Raw genomic sequence first — 25,556 nt, 5'->3', positions numbered from 1 at the left:
AAGCATTTATGTTTGCAACTACAATTGTAAGTATCAGACAGTCTGCAGTCTCAGTTTTAGACGGAACAAGTGTCTACAAATAAATAAAAACTCAACCACAACTCTAAGTGTCAGAATGAAACCCTTGGTTCAAATGACTACATTTCCCAGAGTGCAGCAGCAAAATGGCCACTCGTTCAAGACTTCACCACTAGGTGGCATCTTTTTGAGGTTGTTCTTTACACAAGACCCCTCATAGGACGGGGGGGTCTCTCCCTTGGATAGGAGGTCCCATTGTCATTCCCAGCCAGGGAGCCCTATGCAGGTCCCACCTTTTGGTGGGATAGGCTTGCCCCTGATGGGTCGTGACCCTGGGGGGGTCATAACCCTCTCCTTCCCCAGGTAAGGGTCAAGAGATGGGAGGTGGTGGTTTCCCACCTACGTATTCAATTCACAGGGAACGAATCGCAATGCCAGATGTGAACTGAGCTAGGTCAGGTCCCTTCTGAGACTACACTCTTCACTCACGGTTGGTATGCAAATGAGCTTCCAGTTTCCTCCAGCCAAAATGGCCACTCGTTCAAATAACTACACTTCCCAGAGTGCAGCAGCAAAATGGCCGCACGCTCATTAGGAGCACCTGTGATCCCAAACAAACACACTTCAGGCATTTCAGGGAGAGGAAGCACTTGGGTTCAGTTCAAAGACAGCAATGGTAAGTTAAATGTTTATTTGCATTCACGTTGTTTGAAATGCAGCTTAATGTGTTTGAAATACATCTTAAAGTTTGAAATGTGGCTTGATGTGTTCATGTTTGATTGCTAAAGTTTAAATTGAAAAGGGGCCGATCTACAAGCTTGTGGAACGGTTAGTTCTCTTTACATTGTTCTAATTCCATGTACAGGGCTTAAATGTTTAACTCTTTTAAAATGTTTGATTACAAATGTTGACTTTAATCAGTGAATGTTGTCTTACATGTACCTGACATTGGACGAGGCACAACATGCAGTACAGGACAGGTCCCGATGGAGGAAGAACGTTAACCCTGGAACAAGACGACTAATAAGTAAGTAACTTGTTTAAAGGAATGTATTGTTTGAAACACAATGTTTAATATTTGAGTGGTAGCATGCAGTATGTAATGACAGTATGTAATAACAACTATGTAATAAAATAGTTATTGCAGTATGTTAAAACTATAGTTATTACAGATTATGCACTGTGTAAAAACTATAGTAATTACAGTATGTACAGTATAATAACTAAGTCATAAAATAGTTATGACATAGTTATTACTGTATGTTAAAACTATATTTATTACGGTATGTACAGTATGTAATAACTATGTAATGAGGGTTATTGCAGTATGTAAAGTATGTTACAGTATGTACACTATGTAAAAACCAAAGGAAATTACAGTATATACAGTATGTAATAACATGGTTATGACATAGTTGTTACTGTATGTTAAAACTAAAGTTATTACAGTATGTACAGTATGTAATAACTATGTAATAACATGATTATGACATAGTTGTTACAGTATGTTAAAACTATAGTTATTACAGTATGTACAGTATGTAATAGCTATGTAATAACATGGTTATGGCATAGTTGTTACAGTATGTTAACACTATAGTTATGTAGTTATTACAGTATGTACAGTATGTAATAACTATGTAATAACATGGTTATGACATAGTTGTTACAGTATGTTAAAACTATAGTTATTACAGTATGTACAGTATGTAATAATTATGTAATAACATGGTTATGACATAGTTGTTACAGTATGTTAAAACTACAGTTATTACAGTATTTACAGTATGTAATAACTATGTAATAACATGGTTATGACATAGTTGTTACAGTATGTTAAAACTACAGTTATTACAGTATGTACAGTATGTAATAACTATGTAATAACATGGTTACGACATAGATGTTACAGTATGTTAAAACAATAGTTATTACAGTAGGTACAGTATGTAATAACTATGTAATAACATGGTTATGACATAGTTGTTACAGTATGTTAAAACTATTGTTATTACAGTATGTACAGTATATAATAACTATGTAATAACATGGTTATGACATAGTTGTTACAGTATGTTAAAACTGTTGTTATTACAGTATATACAGTATATAATAACTATGTAATAACTATCATAGTTATTACAGTATGTTAAAACTATTGTTATTACAGTATGTACAGTATGTAATAACTATGTAATAACATGGTTACGACATAGTTGTTACAGTATGTTAAAACAATAGTTATTACAGTAGGTACAGTATTTAATAACTATTTAATAACATGGTTATGACATAGTTGTTACAGTATGTTAAAACTATTGTTATTACAGTATGTACAGTATATAAAAACTATTGTTATTACAGTATGTAAAGTATGTAATAACTATGTAATAACATGGTTACGACATAGTTGTTACAGTATGTTAACACTATAGTTATTACAATATGTACAGTATATAATAACTATGTAATAACATGGTTACGACATAGTTGTTACAGTATGTTAAAACAATAGTTATTACAGTAGGTACAGTATGTAATAACTTTGTAATAACATGGTTACGACATAGTTGTTACAGTAAGTTAAAACAATAGTTATTACAGTAGGTACAGTATGTAATAACTATGTAATAACATGGTTACGACATAGTTGTTACATTATGTTAAAACAATAGTTATTACAGTATGTACAGTATGTAATAACTATGTAATAACTATGTTATTACATAGTTATTACAGTATGTTAAAACTATTGTTATTACAGTATGTACAGTATGTAATAACTATGTAATAACATGGTTACGACATAGTTGTTACAGTATGTTAACACTATAGTTATTACAGTATGTACAGTATATAATAACTATGTAATAACATGGTTACGACATAGTTGTTACAGTATGTTAAAACAATAGTTATTACAGTAGGTACAGTATGTAATAACTTTGTAATAACCTGGTTACGACATAGTTGTTACATTATGTTAAAACAATAGTTATTACAGTAGGTACAGTATGTAATAACTATGTAATAACATGGTTACGACATAGTTGTTACATTATGTTAATACAATAGTTATTACAGTATGTACAGTATGTAATAACTCTGTAATAACATGGTTACGACATAGTTGTTACATTATGTTAAAACAATAGTTATTACAGTATGTACAGTATGTAATAACATGGTTATGACATAGTTGTTACACTATGTTAACCCCATAGTTATTACAGTATTTAAAGTATGTAATAACTATGTAATAACTTGGTTACGACATAGTTTTTACAGTATGTACTTTATGTTATAACCTGTCTGTTGGTGGACCCTTGCGGAAGGGCAAGGTAGGTATAGTGGTGAATGGTTAGAAATTGTAGAAGAGTGAATGGTGAGGCACTGCATAGATAGACATTGTCTGGTATGATGGATTATTAACATTTCGATGACGGTTTCTGAGTCCGGGATCATGCTGCGAATATGTGTAATAGTCCATCAAGGAGTTATCCATATAACTTTACCAAACAAATCACGCTCACAAGGACTTCATTGGGGAGGGCCTGATTAGAACTTCACTGACTACTGATTTCACCTCTAAGCAGAACACCTCATTGGCTTGCCACAACATCCCCCAACTCCCAGTGTGGCGGAAGTAGCCAGAGGCAGTTACTTAGAGACATGAGAGGGTCCATGGGAAAATGCGGGTTGGGTGCTTCGGTGGCAAAGTTTCTGTAAAACCATCATTTTCATCTCTTGTCGCGCCCCCTAGTGGCAAAGTTATATTGGCACGTTCTAACCCTAGACTATTGATGTGACCCACCATTCGACTCGGCACCATCCAATTAGTGGGGGGAACGCCTAAAAAATAAAATAATAATAATAATAAAAAACCCAACCCCACAAAAAAAAAAAAAAAACCAAAAAAGGGTCACTACAAAGTATTACCAATAAACTCCAAATTGCCTGAAGGGCTATAAAAAAATAAATGAAAAACCCCAAAAAAAATAAAACATTAAATAAAAAATGTTGCGTAAATAGGAGCATCTGAAAAAAATACAAAACCTAAAAAAAAAAACTTTAAACATTTTTGAACAATTCCAACAAGTGTTTGAGGTGCCTGTTTCACCCACTTCCGGTGGTCGTAGGTGGAAGTGCCTTACATCAAAATTTTCAGCGTGGTCGAATTAGGGGGGGTAGGTCACGTCATATCAAACTTCAGATTTTTTCTTTTTGCCTTTATCCCAGAAACTAATTTTTTTTTCACAATTGCGCCCCCTTCTGGGCATTTTAGAGAAAATCCGATCCCGATGTATTTGTTCGTAGACCCCCTCTTAGGGGGGGTAGAAAAAGTTTCGGAGCGATTCGGGCACTTTTCATTTAACATGGGTTTTCAATGGTGGACAAAGGGTGGCGCTGTTTCTAATCTAAGGTGCGTTGTCTCCAGAGGACAACAGATTCGAACTCAGCGTTGAATTTCTGAATTTTTGGTACCTCCCACTTTGTTTTCGGACATTCGTAGACTGCGTAGGGAGCTTCGGGCTCGATATGCCCGAGCCCGAAGATCGAAAAAAAACCTATTTCCTAACCCTAACCCTTTAGGAACTAACCCTAACCCTTTAGGGACTAACCCTAACCCTTTAGGAACTAACCCTAACCCTTTAGGAACTAACCCTAACCCTTTAGGGACTAACCCTAACCCTTTAGGAACTAACCCTAACCCTTTAGGGACTAACCCTTTAGGGACTAACCCTAACCCTTTAGGAACTAACCCTAACCCTTTAGGAACTAACCCTTTAGGGACTAACCCTTTAGGGACTAACCCTAACCCTTTAGGGACTAACCCTTTAGGGACTAACCCTAACCCTTTAGGGACTAACCCTAACCCTTTAGGGACTAACCCTAACCCTTGCCAAAAGAATACACGTGTACTATGATCTATAAGTGTGAAAACAATAGAAGCTTGACTCTGTGATGTTGCAGTTTATTTTTAATAACATAAATCATAATACAGTTTAAGAACATTTATTATCATAATACATCATATATAATATGATCATAGTACATCATAATATCATAATACACTTACATTTCCTCTTATACATCTTTATTTTAAACCTGGAGACTTATGAACAACACAATGTTATGTAAAAACTAAACAATAACATAATGTTAGATAACAATAACATAATGTTATATAAAAACTGAATTAAACATTTAACACACACATAATGATGACCCTGGGTCAGAGAGGTCAGAGAGGTCAGGTTGTTTTAGTCAAGAAAACAAACAGATTTCTGTTCTTATCAAAAAACTTTGGCTTACGGCTGCGGCCATGTTGGATACAACATGACCATATATGGTGTTGTGTTGGATACAACATGACCATTATATGGTGTTCTGTTGGATAAAAGTGACCATATATGGTGTCATGTTGGATACAAAGTGACCATTTATGGTGGTCTCTGGACAAATTAACATATCGTCGCTGTCAGGCAGAAACCTTGTATCTCCATATCTCAACTAATCTTACTACTATATAATTTCTTACTATTTGTTACTACTATATAATTGACAAAAGCTCAGAAAGTTCGTCTGGGATTTGCAAGCACAGGATCACTCCACAAGCCTCCAAGACCCGCCACAGACTGTTGATCAGAGCTCTGGCTATGTTTTAGGCATCTTACCCCACCTCCATCAGTGATCAGACTCTCGGCTTGATTGATTCTCTGATTTGCCTATCAGACCCTCAGCCTGATCTGGCAGGTTGCCATAGCAACCAGATACAGGAAGTCTGACCTCTTTATCACATGACCGAGGTTGGGATGGGAGGTTGGGACTAGAGGTTAGGGCCGCAAAGCAAAGCGGGGAGGGAGGAGAGGAGAGGAGAGGAGAGGAGAGGAGAGGAGAGGAGAGGCCAGAGGGGCCGGACTTCGCATGACGTGTGTGCAGTCGAAATGTTTAGGAACGATAAGGAGTTTGAACGATGGTGTAATAGCGATGGTGTCTTAACTTTGAGCCAAGAAGACACCAGCCAAGTAAATAGGGGAGAACTTGAACAATATATTGTCTGGACCAACCTCGGATAATTATTATTTATTTATTTATTAATGCTTCAACTACTTTGTTGTACAAGAGTGTTGCGCAAAAGTAGTGAAAATAGCCTATCTACAAGCTCACAATGCGCTGCGAAGCGTTATGAGCTTCTTGATCGGCTATATAGAACCGAAGTGTGACATCACTGCCGCTAGAGGGCGCTACCCCCCCGACCCCCACCCCCCCCCCAGAGAGTAATCTTTTCTATTGAAAATCCCATAGAGAAATCTTAGATCTCGTCACAAATCAGCCTCTTGGTTTTACTCATTATGGATATAAAGTATCAACTGAGCATCAATACATTTTCTCCAAACACAGACGTTATCAAATATTTATTCAATATCATAAAGGACACAGAGTCATGTATTTATTATTGGAACACAGTTCTTATATACGTAACGTGATCTAACATTTCTCTATGTGTGACCCAGGGCTAGCGGGTGACGTCAGGACATCGGTTCCTCAATGCTGGAACCGGTTCCGGATCACAACCATACAGTTGATTCAATCAGATGATTGACAGCTGTGGTCACCAACAGCTGCTCTGAGCAGCAGCCTCCACGTCCAGGATTGGAGGAAGTCTCCCACTGGCCCCGCCCTCCAGGTAGGCGGGCTTCATGGTGGGCGTGTCCGAGCTCCGCCTCTGGTTCAGGTCTGCACACAGAATGATTGATTGATTGATTGATTGATTGATTCAAAAGAATAAAAACATTGATTTAAACAAAACATCCACATATTTCATGTCCAGATGAAATATTGACTCAAACGAGGGACATTTTCTCTGTATTTTTACTTGTTTTAGTTGGTTTAGTAAACACAGTGAGGTCTCTTTTCTTTGTAAATCCAGTTTTTTTAGGCTTTAACACGTTTATTTCAGTTAAAGGTTATGTAATGTCAGTGGTTCCACCGTAATCTTCAGACTGTAACACTTGACCTAGTCTTGATGACTATGCAGTCTTATGCAAAGGTTAAAATGTAATACAATGTCTATAATTTCAATGTATAGATTATTATTTAGATATTATATTGTTAAGACTCTGATGCTAAGTTCTTGGTTTACGAAGCCTAACAGGCAAACAGAAATTATTTTTTTGTCATTTGTTCCAATGTTTCAACGCAACGTTAATTGCATTTTTTTGTGTGACAATTAATCATCAACTTAAATGTAATGGTTCCCTGTTTGTGGGTTGAAACACAACACTTTCACATCAGTATGATCACAACATTATGACATCACAACATTATGACATCATTATTTTGACATCACATTCTTACCATATATGGTCAGCAGCATGGTAATGACATCACATTCTTACCATATATGGCCAGCAGCATGGTAATGACATCACATTCTTACCATATATGGTCAGCAGCATGGTTATGACATCACATTCTTACCATATATGGCCAGCAGCATGGTAATGACATCACATTCTTACCATATATGGCCAGCAGCATGGTAATGACATCACATTCTTACCATATATGGCCATCAGCATGGTTATGACATCACATTCTTACCATATATGGCCATCAGCATGGTTATGACATCACATTCTTACCATATATGGCCATCAGCATCTTGCGTCTGGCTCCAAATGTAGCCACGCCCACTTCCTTCAGGTCTTCATCAGACAGAGTGAGAAATGTCTGGAAGTCAATCTGACACATAGACACTCATTACAACATGTACACACTGTTTAATACACATTGTTACAATCTGACACATAGACACTCATTACAACATGTACACACTGTTTAATACACATTGTGTGTGTGTGTGTGTGTGTGTGTGTGTGTGTGTGTGTGTGTGTGTGTGTGTGTGTGTGTGTGTGTGTGTGTGTGTGTGTGTGTGTTTGTGTACCTCTTGTTGTGTGAACACGTCAGTGTATTTGGCCACGCCCAGCTGCTTGAGCAGCTCATTCAATTGGTCGCAGTCCTGCTGGGGGGAGGGGCTTCGCTGGCTGCAGGTTGACGCCCTCCTGGACAAGGACACGCCCCCGCCGCTTAGAAAGCTCTCCGCTGGAGGTAAAAAAAGAATAGCGTTAATATAACATACTACTACTACTACTACTAATAATTATTATTATTATAATTATTATTATTACTATTGTGACATCACTGCCACTATAGGCAGCTATTTTTTCTATTGAAAATCCCATAGAGAAAAAAAAGTTCATCAAAAATAAACAAATCAGCCCCGTGATTTTACTCATATGGATATGAAGCATCAACTGATGGTAAAAAGTACTAATTTATCTAAAATAAATTTACAAAAATAATCTCCAAACACAGACGTAATGTAATATAATAATGTAGTTTACGTAGTGATATAATAATGTAATATAATAATGTAATATAATAATGTAATATAATAATGTAGTATACGTAGTGATATAATAATGTAGTATACGTAGTGATATAATAATGTAATATAATAATGTAATATAATAATGTAGTATACGTAGTTATATAATAATGTAGTGTACGTAGTGATATAATAATGTAGTATATTAATGTAATATAATAATGTAGTATACGTAGTGATATAATAATGTAGTATACGTAGTGATATAATAATGTAGTATACGTAGTGATAAAATAATGTAATATAATAATGTAATATAATAATGTAATATAATAATGTAATATAATAATGTAGTATACGTAGTGATATAATAATGTAGTATACGTAGTGATATAATAATGTAATATAATAATGTAATATAATAATGTAATATAATAATGTAGTATACGTAGTTATATAATAATGTAGTGTACATAGTGATATAATAATGTAGTATATTAATGTAATATAATAATGTAATATAATAATGTAGTATACGTAGTGATATAATAATGTAGTATACGTAGTGATATAATAATGTAGTATACGTAGTGATATAATAATGTAATATAATAATGTAATATAATAATGTAATATAATAATGTAATATAATAATGTAGTATACGTAGTGATATAATAATGTAATGTAACTCAGTATCATAAACCCCACAGAGTCACATGACCTGACAGAATCGCAGGGATGATTTGGTTATTTTTGGAACACGGTTCTTATACGACGTGATTAAGATTTTCAATAATAAAAGTACTTCTCTGACCCAGAGTTAGCGGGAGTGACGTTCTCAATACTAATGATATACTCATAGTTCAAATGGAATGTTTTCTATAATTAATATACTAGCTTAACTGACATGCTAACATGCTAACATATCCAGCAGTGTTTGGAAGCTTTGCTAACATGCTAACATATCCAGCAGTGTTTGGAAGCTTATGTAACATGCTAATATGCTAACTTGCTAACATATCCAGCAGTGTTTGGAAGCTTATGTAACATGCTAACATGCTAATATGCTAACATGCTATCATATACAGCAGTGTTTAGAAGCTTAGGTAACATGCTAAGATGCTAACATGCTATCATATCCAGCAGTGTTAAGAAGCTTAGGTAACATGCTAAAATGCTAACATGCTATCATATTCAGCAGTGTTATGCAGCTTAGCTAACATGCTAATATGCTAACATGCTAACATATCCAGCAGTGTTTGGAAGCTTAGCTAACATGCTAATATGCTAACATGCTATCATATCCAGCAGTGTTTAGAAGCTTAGCTAACATGCTAATATGCTAACATGCTATCATATCTAGTAGTGTTTAGAAGCTTAAGTAACATGCTAACATGCTAATATGCTAACATGCTATCATATACAGCAGTGTTTAGAAGCTTAGGTAACATGCTAAGATGCTAACATGCTATCATATCCAGCAGTGTTAAGAAGCTTAGGTAACATGCTAAAATGCTAACATGCTATCATATTCAGCAGTGTTATGCAGCTTAGCTAACATGCTAATATGCTAACATGCTAACATATCCAGCAGTGTTTGGAAGCTTAGCTAACATGCTAATATGCTAACATGCTATCATATCCAGCAGTGTTTAGAAGCTTAGCTAACATGCTAATATGCTAACATGCTATCATATCTAGTAGTGTTTAGAAGCTTAAGTAACATGCTAACATGCTAACATATCCAGCAGTGTTATGAAGCTCACAGGAAGTGTCGTGTCGCCCCCTACTGGAGGAAGGTGTAAACACAGGGAAGGAGTTGTGTTCTGGTGAGGAAGAGGAGGGTGAGGAGGGTGAGACGGGTGAGGATGAAGATGTGGAGCTGTGTCTGTCTCTCCAGTTCTCTGAGTTACTGCCCACCGTCTGACACGCCCACTGACACACAGACAGACAGACAGACAGACAGACAGACAGACACACAGACAGACAGACAGACAGACAGGTGAGTTACAGTTCATAATTTTTCATATTTCAGTTCATTTTAAAAGGAAACAATAATAATATGATAAATCTTTGCCCTTTAACTATGAAAGCTGACATCTTATGTTCTCATTATGGGCTAAAATAAAACATTGTTTTATTATATTGTCCCGCTATTTGTTTTGTCAAAAACAAAGAATGATAAAATATTAAATGCAATATACATCTTAATATTAAACATAACATTTAAATATTACATTTAAAGTATAAATGTATTGAATCTTACCTGCACCTGTCCTGGGGTGGCGCTGTTGCTCAGGTAGGGCTTGTATGAACTGCGTCGACCAATCAGACGCAGTTCATCGGCGGGCATGGAGCTGCGTCGGCCAATCAAACGCAGCTCCTCAGCGGGCATGGACTTAGAGAAACCCAGACCGCTCCATGTGTCTGTAGGGGTTCTAACCTCTGAGAGAACCGGGTTCCTCTGCATGGCTACACACACACACACACACACACACACACACACACACACACACACACACACACACACACACACACACACACACACATGAAGAAAGGTAGGACATGCACACAGTTCTTTCAACCCAAAAATAATCAAGTGAAGAAAAAAGTCACGTCCACATACGATAAACTGCTCTCCCGTTTTTCTATTATTTTAACCAAAAGTGAAAAACGTTTGGCCCAAGCATCAAGTCCTGAAGCCCTGCATGGCCCAAGCATCAAGTCCTGAAGCCCTGCATGGCCCAAGCATCAAGTCCTGAAGCCCTGCATGGGCCCAAGCATCAAGTCCTGAAGCCCTGCATGGCCCAAGCATCAAGTCCTGAAGCCCTGCATGGCCCAAGCATCAAGTCCTGAAGCCCTGCATGGGCCCAAGCATCAAGTCCTGAAGCCCTGCATGGCCCAAGCATCAAGTCCTGAAGCCCTGCATGGGCCAAAGCTTAGTTCAAATAAAAAAGACACTCGCTGCCCTTCCAGCCAATAGCATTCGTTTCCGGTTGCCTTTCGGACCTGGAAGTTCCAAGACGGTGGATTTGAATTTACAGAAAAAGTGGCTTCAAAACGGGTCTATAGAAGGTTCTAGGTCCCCCTTGTGACTAGGGCTTCTATAGTAGGAACCTAGAACCTTCTACAGACCATGTTTTACAGTCTATGATTCAATGATGAGGTCACTGTGAAAGTCAGAGGTCACATCATAAACAACTCACCTCGGGTCGCCAGCAGTTTCTTCTGCTCATAATCCTAAATAACAGAAACAGGAAATGATGTCATAATCCTAACTAACACAATCAGGAACTTATGTCATAATCCTAAATAATATAAACAGGAAGTGATGTCATAATCCTATAAAACACAAACAGGAAATGAAGAAGACATGTGAGGACAGGAAAGGGTTTAGTTGTGGATGAAGCTGCTCCTCATCCTCACTAGGAACACAACCCTAACTCTTAGTGGTTCCCTTTAACCACTCCTATAGGGGGAACCAAATGGACCCTTACAGGTCTGTAACTCTGAGAGTGTACAAATGGAACCAAATGGACCCTTACAGGTCTGTAACTCTGAGAGTGTACACATGGAACCAAATGGACCCTTACAGGTCTGTAACTCTGAGAGTGTACAAATGGAACCAAATGGACCCTTACAGGTCTGTAACTCTGAGAGTGTACACATGGAACCAAATGGACCCGTACAGGTCCATTTGGTTCCATGTGTACACTCTCATGGTGGTCGTTGAAATTAAAAGGTTTGAGAATAGTAATAGTATATCAGACATGAAGCTCTGACAGTGTGGATAGAAAACGGTTCTGGAATCGGATCCAAATATAATGGAACCTGTTCCTGGTTCCTCAGTGTTGGCTCTAGTCCCAGATCCCACAGAGTCCCTAGTTTATAACAGACAGGATGTTTTCTCACCTCAGGCTGAAGAACCAACGTAGTTTCTTTCCTTAAACTGTTCCTCCTCTCACCCCTCCCCCCCTCCATGTCTGACAGTAACATTCTGAAACACACACACACACACACACACACACACACACACACACACACACACACACACACACACACACACACACACTCATTAATGTCGGGCACAAACCTTGTATCCATATTTCAACTTGTTATGTTTATTTTTTTAATGAAAAACCTACATCCTACTGTATGAAATATTAAATAAATGAATGATCTACGTTACTACGTATATCATACTAAATTATAAATCAAATAAATGAATAACCTACATCCTACTGAATGATATGTGTGTTACAAGATGTGTCACACAAAAGTAGCAGAAAGTGAGTTTGTAATCTGTTATTTTGTGTCTGTGTGCGTGTGCGTGCGTGTGTGTGTGTGTGTGTGTGTGTGTGTGTGTGTGTGTGTGTGTGTGTGTGTGTGTGTGTGTGTGTGTGTGTGTGTGTGTGTGTGTGTGTGTGTGTGTGTGTGTGTGTGTGTGTGTGTGTGTGTGTGTGTGTGTGCGTGCGTGCGTGCGTGCGTGCGTGCGTGCGTGTGTGTGTGTGTGTGTGTGTGTGTGTGTGTGTGTGTGTTTACCTGTAGGACAGGGCCTGTCCTGTGGAGTGTCTTCTTGCCTGACTGAAAACCCGGGGGGCGTCAGGACCCTGCAGACTCCCCCGCCGGCCCAAAAGCCCCGCCCTCACCTCGCACCCCTCTGATGATGATGTCATCAGAATGGGACCAGAGCTCTCGTCCTCTGATTGGCCAGACTGGTCGTCATTCTCCAGGATCTGGTGAGAGGAGAGATTTGATTGGTGACTGGCTCTTATAAAGTCTGTTAGAATTAATATATGATAATCATTATATAGTAAACTCTATAATAATGACTACTATCACAATATAGAGCTATTTAACACTGTTACTGAACAAACACTCTATAGTAATGATCACAATATAGAGCTATTTAACACTTGTTTTAACAAAAATGTTACCTTTAACATAACAATAATAATACATTAACATATATAACATATATTAACATAAATTTAAATAAAGAACCTTTTCCAGTGTTCGGCTGTCAGACGTCTTTAGCCCCACCTCAGTGGGAGGAGTCAGATACTTTAGCCCCACCTCCGTGGGAGGAGTCAGATACTTTAGCCCCACCTCAGTGGGAGGAGTCAGATACTTTAGCCCTGCCTCATTTGGAGGAGTCAGGCCTGGTGGAGGGGAGGGGCGGGATTTGAGCTGACTGTAAGAACCAATCAGCATCTCAGGAGTGGAGGCAGTGGGCGGGGCAGGACCTGATTGACAGGAACAACTCAACTTAGCAACGATCCAGTTTTTTTTTAGCGATTATTCTATTTATTTCTATTTCCATTAATCAAATGATCGAGATTTACATAATCATGTTTTTTAGTTTTTTCTTTACAGACAACACACTTGTTATAATCGACTGAATGGATTAGTAATAATAATAATTAATACTAATTATGAAATGAATACAGAAAATAGCTATAATATCAATATAATATCTAATAAATCTAATATAATACAGTGATATACAGTGGTTTTCAATAAAGTGAGTCCCGGGACTCACTGGTGGTTATCTGAATGAGTCCCACTAATCTTAGGTTAGATGTTGGCCTATTTGACAGTGCAGAAGCATTATTGCCTTTGATGCCTATAATGTTAACGAGCATCAACGAGCGTCAGCTGGACACAGACACCTGCCCTCTGCAGTGCTCTAATTTTAAAGTGACTGGAGTCTGTCTCATTTCTCTACAAAAGCCCTTGAATATGAAGGAATATGATTAAGGATTACTGTGATTATGGTAAGCTCACATTTCATGTCACACACACCATACAGTACAGTACAAGAACTCCTGTAAATATTTTAAAAAATAAATAAAAACCTATACCGATATTTTCCGATATTAAATGTTTATGGTAATATCGGACATCCCTAATAATAATAATAATAATAATAATAATAAGGGCAATAATAATAATAATAATAATAATAAGGGTAATAATAATAATAATAATACATACTCTGGTCAGACAGTGTCTTCAACAACATGCTGAGCCAGTACTGAGCGAGGCCACTAGGGGGCGCCACACTGTTGTCGGCGGCCATCTTGGTTTTCATGGATACCTCAGAATCCAGTCCCAGGAGCAAAACCCTGGTTTCATAGAGACTGTGTATGTTCCTCTCCAGTCCCTTTATCACTACTGACTACACACACACATAGACACCCATTATAACATGTACACACTGACTACACACACATAGACACCCATTATAACATGTACACACTGACTAAACACACATATAGAGACCCTTTATAACATGTACACACTGACTACACACACATAGACACCCATTATAACATGTACACACTGACTACACACACACATAGTCTTATTTATTTAGCGCTGGACAACTTGTAGTATGACGTTGGCAAACAATTTTGCGTTCGGGTATTTCGGGGCCTCGGGTTATGTGACGGTTCTACACGGGTCTGCTATGTCACGGTTCTACACGGGTCTGCTATGTCACGGTTCTACACGGGTCTGCTATGTCACGGTTCTACACGGGTCTGCTATGTGACGGTTCTACACGGGTCTGCTATGTGACGGTTCTACACGGGTCTGCTATGTGACGGTTCTACACGGGTCTGCTATGTGACGGTTCTACACGGGTCTGCTATGTGACGGTTCTACACGGGTCTGCTATGTCACGGTTCTACACGGGTCTGCTATGTCACGGTTCTACACGGGTCTGCTATGTCACGGTTCTACACGGGTCTGCTATGTCACGGTTCTACACGGGTCTGCTATGTGACGGTTCTACACGGGTCTGCTATGTGACGGTTCTACACGGGTCTGCTATGTGACGGTTCTACACGGGTCTGCTATGTGACGGTTCTACACGGGTCTGCTATGTGACGGTTCTACACGGGTCTGCTATGTCACGGTTCTACACGGGTCTGCTATGTCACGGTTCTACACGGGTCTGCTATGTCACGGTTCTACACGGGTCTGCTATGTGACGGTTCTACACGGGTCTGCTATGTCACGGTTCTACACGGGTCTGTTATGTCACGGTTCTATACGGGTCTGTTATGTCACGGTTCTATACGGGTCAGGGTCCGACAGCTCTCGGTACTGTTAGGGTCCGGAACTTCTTTTCTAATTTTGGCCCGGGTCCATTCGGTTACAGGTCATTCTTTTGCGGGTCCATTCGGGTATCGGCCCTTCATATTGGACCATAGGCCGGGTCCATTCGATTTCGGGTAAAAATGTACCCGTGAAGCTCTCTAATAGACACCCATTATAACATGTACACACTGACTACACACACACACACATAGACACCCATTATAACATGTACACACTGACTACACACACACACACACACATAGACACCCATTATAACATGCACACACTGACTACACACACACACACACATAGACACCCATTATAACATGTACACACTGACTACACACACTGACTGAATGACTGAATCAAACTGTCTTTAACGACTGAACAAACATCAGAGAGTAAAAGCATCTACAGCAGGTGTGCTGAGGGGACCTATCGCGTGTGCGTGCGAGAGAGTGTGCGTGCGAGAGAGTGTGTGTGTGTGTGTGTGTGTGTGTGTGTGTGTGTGTGTGTGTGTGTGTGTGTGTGTGTGTGTGTGTGTGTGTGCGCGTGTGTGTGTGTGTGAGTGTGTGGTAGTGTTTGTGTACCTTGGTGGTCTGCTTGGCTTTGGGTTTGACACTGATGAAGACTCCCAGCTTCTGCATCATGTGACTCAGTGTCACAGCGTCTGTCTGTCTGTCCTCACGCATGTCAAACATCAGACACACTGGAAGACAGTCCTGACACACACACACACACACACACACACACACACACACACACACACACACACACACACACACACACACACACACACACACAAAGGACAGATACATTAGCACTGTTAAAGGAGCACTTCACCCATTTTCAACCTTATCTTCAGATAATTGGACACAACTAATGCTCATTGTCTCATTGACTATAATTATGTTTTGCTATATATTACGTTTAGGTACAGAAATAAGAAGGACTGAACCACTACGTGTGTATGTTAATAAACTATTACTAATGTAATAATAATAATAATAATAATAATAATAATATTAATAAAGAAACAAGAAGGGACTGCACAACTACGTGTGTTAATAAACTATTATTAATATAATAATAATAATAATAATAATAATAATAATAATAACTAGAAAAAGTGCTCCTCGGAGCAGGAGCACAGGTCTCCGCCAGGTCAGGTAGGTTATTGTGGCCTCCTGGTGGCGCTATAATAGGCCAATGTGAAAAGGGTGCCATTTCTTCTTAGGCCTTGCACGACAATCCGACACTGACTGCATTCATGTTTTGAGGCATTTTGTTAAAAACATTTGTTTTGCTAAATTAGACCTGCTGGTGGCGCTATAACAGGCCAATGTTAAAAGGGTGGCATTTGTTCCTCAACATAGTGTGAATGTGCGTACAAAGTTTGACCGCAATTGGACGGTGCGTTCATGATTTGCGGAATTTTGTTCAAAACAAGCCAATAATGCAAACTTTAGATGTCAATCTTAGCCAATCAGGATGGAATATGAAAAATCTAATACATCTGTCTTGATCACATGACTATAGAGATTATGTGTACCGATTTGCGTGAAATTTGGATAAAATTGGAAGGAGTAGTATAAAATAATGTGTTTAACATAAGTCGGCCTCCTGGTGGCGCTATAAAAGGCAAATGTAAACTAGAAAAAGTGCTCCTCGGAGCACAGGTCTCCGCCAGGTCAGGTAGGTTATTGTGGGCCAGCAATGTTCAGAATTCGCCAGTCAGGATGGAATATAAAAAATCTTACGGAACCATCTTGATCACTTGACTATAGAGATAATGTGTACTGATTTGCATGATGTTTGGACAAAATTTGCAGGAGTAATATAAAAAAGAAAAATCGGCCTCCTGGTGGCGCTATAATAGGGAAATGTTAAAAGGGTGGCGTTTGTTCTTCAACGTAGTGCGAATGTACGTGCAAAGTTCCACCGCAATCGGACGCTGCGTTCATGATTTGCGGCATTTTGTTCAAAACGGGCCACTCCTGCAAACTTTAGATGTCAATGTTAGCCAATCAAGATGGAATATGAAAAATCAAACAGATCCATCTTGATCACATGACTATAAAGATCATGTGTACCGATTTGCGTGACATTTGGATAACATCTGAAGGCTTAATCTCAAAATATATATTTTACATAAGTCGGCCTCCTAGTGGCGCTATAAAAGGCTAATGTGAAAAATGCAGGGCAGATGTTTTTCCTTGGCCTCTAGGGAGTATGCGTGCAAAGTTTCACGCAGATCGGTGCAGTTACAGTTAAAAACGCAATTTGGCCTTTTATAGCACCACCATGAGGCTGATTTGAAAATGTTCAAGTGGCATTTCCTCCTCGGCCTAGTGGGAATGTGCGTGTGAAATTTCACGGAAATTGCAAGCTGCGTTCATGATTTGAGGCATTTAGTTTAAAATGGACCAATCCTGCAAACTTTGGAAGCCAACCTTAGTCATCAGGATGGAATATGGAAAATCAGACAGATCCGTGTTGATCACATGACTATAGAGATACTGTGTAATGATTTGCGTGATGTTTGGATAAAATCTGTAGGAGTCATATAAAAAAAATGGATTTTGCACAAATCGGCCTCCTGGTGGCGCTATAACAGGCCAATCTGAAAGATTTGGGCCAGAGGTTCTGAATTGGCATCCAGGGAGTATGTGTGCACAGTTTCGCAGCGGCCGGGCCAACGGTGCCGGAGATTAGCCGCTCACAGACAGATGGACACACGGACGGACGGACGGACGGACACACGGACGGACGGACAGGGGGTAAAACATACTCTCTCGCCATGCCTTTCGGCCTGGCGGAGACAAAAATGCAGGGCAAAGGTTTTTCCTTGACCTCTAGGGAGTGTGCATACAAAGTTTTACACAGATCGGTGCAGTTATAGGTCAAAACACGAATCGGCCTGTTATAGCGCCACCATGAGGCTGATTTGAACATTTTCAAATGGTATTTCTTCCTCTGCCTAAAGGGAACGTGCGCGCAAAATTTCAGGGAAATTGCATGCTGTGTTCATGATGTGAAGCATTTTGTTCAAAATGGAGCACTCCTGCAAACTTTGGAAGACATTTTTAGCCAATCAGGATAGAATATGAAAAATCTGAAAGACCCATTTCGTTTAATGACTATAGAGATACAGTGTACCGATTTGTGTGATTTTTGGACAAAATCTGTAGGAGTACTTTCAAAAAATATGTTTTGCACAAATCGGCCTCCTGGTGGCGCTATAAAAGGCCCATGTCAAAAACTTGGGCCAGAGGTTCTGAATTGGCATCCAGGAAGTGTGTGTGCACAGTTTCGCAGCGACCGGGCCAACGGTGCCGGAGATTAGCTGTTCACAGACAGATGGACGGACGGACACACGGACACACACACGGACACACACACGGACACACGGACACACACACGGACACACGGACGGACGGGGTGGAAAACATACTCTCCCGCCTTTCGGCCTGGCGGAGACAATAATAATAAAAGGTACAGACTGCACCACTACGTGTGTTAATAAACTATTATTAATATAATAATAATAATAATAATAATAATAATAATAATAATAATAATTAAAGGTACAGACTGCACCACTACGTGTGTTAATAAACTATTATTAATATAATAATAATAATAATAATAATAATAATAATAATAATAATTAAAGGTACAGACTGCACCACTACGTGTGTTAATAAACTATTATTAATATAATAATAATAATAATAATAATAATAATAATAATAATAATAAAAGGTACAGACTGCACCACTACGTGTGTTAATAAACTATTATAATAATAATAATAATAATAATAATAATAATAATAATAATAAAAGGTACAGACTGCACCACTACGTGTGTTAATAAACTATTATTAATATAATAATAATAATAATAATAATAATAATAAAAGGTACAGACTGCACCACTACGTATGTTAATAAACTATTATTAATATAATAATAATAATAATAATAATAATAATAATAATAATAATAATAAAAGGTACAGACTGCACCACTACGTGTGTTAATAAACTATTATATTAACATAATAATAATTACCATCAGCTGCTGTCTAGCGGAACACACCCCCTCCAGGGGTCCCTGGATGAGCAGGGCGGGGGGGCTGAGGGGGGGGCTGAGGGGGGCGTTAAGGTCAGGGATGATGATCTGAGTTCCTGTCTGATGCATCACAGACAGGAAGTGAGCTCCATTCCCACCCAATAGGAACACATGTTGCTGGGAGGTCACGTCCAATTGGCTGCTCACTATGACCCCCGCTTGACCTCCGACCTCTGAACCCAGCAGTAGGTCCACTAGGATGCACACTGCTTTCTGATTGGAGGAGAGGAGAGGAGAGGAGAGGAGAGGAGAGGAGAGGAGAGGAGAGGAGAGGAGAGGAGGGTCATTACAGCCCAATTACAGCCTTGTCCCCAGGTTTGATGTGGATCAGAACAGTGTGGGTGCCAGGTTTGATGTGGATCAGAACAGTGTGGGTGCCAGGTTTGATGTGGATCAGAACAGTGTGGGTGCCAGGTTTGATGTGGATCAGAACAGTGTGGGTGCCAGGTTTGATGTGGATCAGAACAGTGTGGGCGCCAGGTTTGATGTGGATCAGAACAGTGTGGGCGCCAGGTTTGATGTGGATCAGAACAGTGTGGGTGCCAGGTTTGATGTGGATCAGAACAGTGTGGGTGCCAGGTTTGATGTGGATCAGAACAGTGTGGGCGCCAGGTTTGATGTGGATCAGAACAGTGTGGGTGCCAGGTTTGATGTGGATCAGAACAGTGTGGGCGCCAGGTTTGATGTGGATCAGAGCATCGGTCCTCTCAGCTCCTCATGTTACGTTAGTGACGTCCAGCGTCCGCCCGCCAACCGTAGGTTGACCCTCCAGGCTATTTTAATACAGGATTATATTATGGAAGAAAATGACATTTTCCAAAATATTCAAATGTTTATAAGAATGAAAATGCTGAATCATTCTAACCTTCACAGCGGCGACGCCGCCCTGCAGGCCGCGGACGGTACAGCAGCTGCTGTACAGAGGGTGTGGCGCCCCCGCTGGCTGAGGAGGGGACTGCGCTCTGAAGCTCACACTGACGCCCAGCGCCGCTGCCACCTGCTGGATGACAGGAGACGCTGCGTCTGGGACGGCCTGGGGCACCAGGGTCACCGGGAGGTCAAAGGTCAAGGCCAACGGCTGCAGCTCCTACAACAGGTGAGTGACAGGTCATAAAGTAAAAGTACAAATACTTAAAGTACAAAAAGTAAAGGTAGTCAATATGTTGATTGATTACAGATTAAAACAGTATGGAGGTATAATTATGTCATGTTAAAAGGCCCTGAGGGCTTGTTTACGTTGTGGTCCTGTGTATTCAATTAATCAACACATATAAAATACAAAACATCTGCAGGATATATATCACTGTTGTCGGGAAGAAACCAACTATGCCCAAAATATAAACTTTTCAGGAAATAAGAAAGAATGTCTTTAGAACGACTCAAAACGGCCTCATCAAAGTTGGTGACTTTATACATTGTCAGATACTTGAATGTGTCCTTATATTATCATCACTTTATCCAGATACATTATATTATATTATTATTCTATTAAATACATTATATTATCATCACTTTATCCAGATACATTATATTATATTATTATTCTATTAAATACATCATATTATCATCACTTTATCCAGATACAGCTCAAGTTTTTCCTCATTATTGTGGAGATTTGTTTCTTTCTTACTTTATCAATGATGGACAAAACAACAAGGTCGAGTTGGAGGTTTGACTGACAGTTTGAGGATCCAATGGAGTTAGGAAGTTTAGTCAGAAGAGCTTTTTAATACTTTTCATTCAATATTTATTAATCTCTCAAGAACAGATTCAGAGCTACGCTACTGAATCTGTCCAGAGCCCCCTTCAGAACGTGTGCGCGTTAGCTTACAAGTGGGCGTGCCTTCAGATCAGGAAGCAGGCCGCACTTTACCCAATCAAATGTAGTGGGCGGGATTTACTGTCTGTGCGCTCGCTTCCCACTGAAAACAAGCCGAAACTCATTTAACAATAGCGTCCTTGAAGCAGAAAAAAACATCCATGTTCTCTGGGAGAAGTGGTGTTAGTGTTCCGTGTAGAAATATTGTTTGTGGGAATGAAAACATAAGCGCACCACCGGAAGTGGAGCGCTGAGGGCAGACCAAGTTCCCGTTCCTTGCGCACGGGTGCTCCATTCAGCTTGGCCCAGAGCCAAGTGAAAGAGTAAAAAACAGCAGAGAGTGCTGTTTTTCCTTTTTATTTGGCGATGGGTTCCCAGATTGAATATTTATAAACCCACACACACAGACGTAAAGGGTGTGTTCAATAGCACTGATTTATAAACCCACACACAGACAGTGACAAATGATTCATCTCACCCTGATCTTCCTTCTAGCTGCTTCCACTCCTTCTACTGGTCCTGCTATAGAAACCTGCAACACATATGAATATACATATGAATACAATACATAATACAATATATATACATATAAAATACATAATACAATATATATATACATATACAATACATCATACAATATTAATAATACAATTCACAATGTACTGTAGGCATTTATCAGAAGCTCTTTATCCAGAGTGACTTAAAATAAACAAGGTAAACACATACATAGAATACAGAGAGACAGTGTAGTGTCTCAGTAAACTATAGGATCATAGAATACAGAGAGACAGTGTAGTGTCTCAGTAAACTATAGGATCATAGAATACAGAGACAGTGTAGTGTCTCAGTAAACTATAGGATCATAGAATACAGAGAGACAGTGTAGTGTCTCAGTAAACTATAGGATCATAGAATACAGAGAGACAGTGTAGTGTCTCAGTAAACTATAGGATCAAAGAATGCAGAGAGACAGTGTAGTGTCTCAGTAAACTATAGGATCATAGAATGCAGAGAGACAGTGTAGTGTCTCAGTAAACTATAGGATCATAGAATACATAGAGACAGTGTAGTGTCTCAGTAAACTATAGGATCATAGAATACAGAGACAGCGTAGTGTCTCAGTAAACTATAGGATCATAGAATACATAGAGACAGTGTAGTGTCTCAGTAAACTATAGGATCATAGAATACAGAGACAGTGTAGTGTCTCAGTAAACTATAGGATCATAGAATACAGAGACAGTGTAGTGTCTCAGTAAACTATAGGATCATAGAATACATAGAGACAGTGTAGTGTCTCAGTAAACTATAGGATCATAGAATACAGAGACAGTGTAGTGTCTCAGTAAACTATAGTGTAAGCGCCAAAACTGACCTAAAACTAATTTGAGTGTTTTATACTATTATTGTATTTATTGTGTTATAACCAAAGGGACACAGTATTATTAGTAGTATTTGCATATTGTGATATTGTTTTGTTTACTAATATTAGGTATTGTTTACTTGAATATATTGACACATTTCTGAAACATCTGTATTGTTCTGTGCTACTGCGCATGTGAAAATGGACCAGTGACGTCAGGATTAGAGGAAGTGAAAGTGAGAGTTTTTAGTCTAGATGATGTAACTGCAGGAGCAGGACGATACAAGTTTTTGAACGTAACTTAACGTAGAGTAAAATGGATTTGTAACCAGTTTATAAGGTGTTTTATTGTTTTTTGTTGCTGTTGTAAAGCCATTTATTATTTTCAAGAGGATCCTATTTGAGAGAAGCTCAGGGAGGAATATACTGTTTGGATGGAAATAAAGATTGGACTTTTCAATAAACCCCCTAAAATACACGACGATCTCCGCCATTCCTTGGATGTTGTAAGTTGTCAATATAACGAATAAGAAGTGGAGAATTCTTTAATGATATGAGTACGAGTCAATACAACAGTTCTGCATCAAGATCCTAAATTTGGCTATAATATTGGATAAGTAAAGTCGCCATTATATATAGGATCATAGAATACAGAGACAGTGTAGTGTCTCAGTAAAGTAAACTATAGGATCATAGAATACACGCCAACACAGAATGCTCAGTCTGAATACTATACTATCTGTACATAGAAACTATAGGATACCACGTCAACAATGAACCTAGCATCCGGGAAAAAAATAAAAATGTCCAATCTGGGGATTACACCAACTATAATAACTGTATTTGTTGATGCTTATAACTCAGGGAGTAATAGAGGTCTTATAAGTAAACTATACAATGGAATTGTGTCATTGAATAAGGACTCTACGATATATGTGAAACAACGATGGGAAAAAGAACTTGACATTGACATAAGTGATGAAGTGTGGTCGGATTCATGGGAAACACAATCAACGACTACTAACTCCCTGACCTGGAGAGACTTTTGCTGGAAAAAACAAATCCGCTTCTTTATCACTCCCAAACAGAAGTCTAAACAAACTGGGAACCAGCTGGACTGCTGGAGGGAATGTGGAGATACTATGGTTGACCATGCACTTGTCTTTTGGTCTTGTCCTGCAATTCAACCTTTCTGGAAGGAGGTAGCAACACTTATCTAAAAAAATCTGGGTTTCAGTATCAATACTACATTTGAATCTTTATATCTTGGACAAACCCTGGATGGACTGAGTCAGAATGACTCTTATTTGCTTAAGATCCTACTTGCAGCAAGCAAAAAAGCTATTACAAAGAACTGGTTGCAGAAAAACTGCCCTACTATGGGACTATTTGTCAGTATTGAAATGAAAAAAGATGGGGGAAATGGCTGGACTATTTAGATAGCGTGCCAGATCTCTGATGATGGCTGGTTGTCCTCCCTATGGTATATTGTACTTTGTATTTGGTCTTAAAATCCTGTTAACATATTTCAGTCTTATATTATTACTGGTACCAAATGACCTCTTTTTATTTGTTCTTGTTTTTTTTGTATGTTTTTATTTTATTTTTACTGCTCATTTTTCTGTTGCTTTTTTGTACTATTTGATTTTATGTAGGCCTACTGTCTGATAACATTTCTGAAAATAAAGAGTTAAAAAAAAACAAACAATGAACCTAGCATCTAGAATCAGTAGGGTTAAGGGTTAAAGGTTAAAGGTCACCTGGTTGCTCCTCCCCTTCTCTTGGTGTCTGTTAGAATCAGGGAAGTGAACGTGACAGGAAGTGACCTCCATCACCCTCTGGATGTTCCCGCCTCCTTTACCGATCACATGACTGTGTTCTGTGTGAGGGACGTCCACCTTTAAAGTCACCTTGTTCACCTAATAGACACATACACAATGTACACACATTAACACACACCTTGTTCACCTAATAGACACATACACAATGTACACACATTAACACACACCTTGTTCACCTAATACACACATACACAATGTACACACATTAACACACACCTTGTTCACCTAATACACACATACACAATGTACACACATTAACACACACCTTGTTCACCTAATAGACACATACACAATGTACACATATATTAACACACACCTTGTTCACCTAATAGACACATACACAATGTACACACATATCAACACACACCTTGTTCACCTAATAGACACATACACAATGTACACACATATCAACACACACCTTGTTCACCTAATAGACACATACACAATGTACACACATATCAACACACACCTTGTTCACCTAATAGACACATACACAATGTACACATATATTAACACACACCTTGTTCACCTAATAGACACATACACAATGTACACATATATTAACACACACCTTGTTCACCTAATAGACACATACACAATGTACACACATATTAACACACACCTTGTTCACCTAATAGACACATACACAATGTACACATATATCAACACACACCTTGTTCACCTAATAGACACATACACAATGTACACACATATTAACACACACCTTGTTCACCTAATAGACACATACACAATGTACACATATATTAACACACACCTTGTTCACCTAATAGACACATACACAATGTACACATATATCAACACACACCTTGTTCACCTAATAGACACATACACAATGTACACACACATTAACACACA

General features: G+C 38.9%; 1 protein-coding gene across 1 annotated transcript in view; it reads right to left on the bottom strand.

Moving 5' to 3' along the window:
- Nucleotides 1-6,634: 6,634 nt before the first annotated feature.
- The window catches only part of LOC308075756 (protein bicaudal C homolog 1-B-like), a gene marked incomplete at both ends in the record, with an annotated part of 27,340 nt that continues 8,418 nt past the window's right edge, over nucleotides 6,635-25,556 (bottom strand). The window contains 14 exons of the mRNA XM_080415704.1: nucleotides 6,635-6,759; nucleotides 7,668-7,767; nucleotides 7,970-8,127; nucleotides 10,205-10,349; nucleotides 10,681-10,812; nucleotides 11,621-11,654; nucleotides 12,957-13,150; nucleotides 13,419-13,660; nucleotides 14,412-14,595; nucleotides 16,112-16,243; nucleotides 19,598-19,870; nucleotides 20,523-20,744; nucleotides 21,955-22,008; nucleotides 24,600-24,758. Coding sequence (XP_080271830.1) covers nucleotides 6,635-6,759; nucleotides 7,668-7,767; nucleotides 7,970-8,127; nucleotides 10,205-10,349; nucleotides 10,681-10,812; nucleotides 11,621-11,654; nucleotides 12,957-13,150; nucleotides 13,419-13,660; nucleotides 14,412-14,595; nucleotides 16,112-16,243; nucleotides 19,598-19,870; nucleotides 20,523-20,744; nucleotides 21,955-22,008; nucleotides 24,600-24,758 — 2,154 coding nt within the window. The remainder of the gene's footprint in view (nucleotides 6,760-7,667; nucleotides 7,768-7,969; nucleotides 8,128-10,204; nucleotides 10,350-10,680; nucleotides 10,813-11,620; nucleotides 11,655-12,956; nucleotides 13,151-13,418; nucleotides 13,661-14,411; nucleotides 14,596-16,111; nucleotides 16,244-19,597; nucleotides 19,871-20,522; nucleotides 20,745-21,954; nucleotides 22,009-24,599; nucleotides 24,759-25,556) is intronic.

Source organism: Gymnoscopelus braueri, assembly GCF_963280865.1.
Source record: "Gymnoscopelus braueri genome assembly, chromosome: 20".
NCBI classification, from domain to species: Eukaryota; Metazoa; Chordata; class Actinopteri; order Myctophiformes; family Myctophidae; genus Gymnoscopelus; species Gymnoscopelus braueri.
The sequence above is the reverse complement of the archived record's forward strand: the minus strand, read 5'-3'. Positions and strand labels throughout refer to the sequence as shown.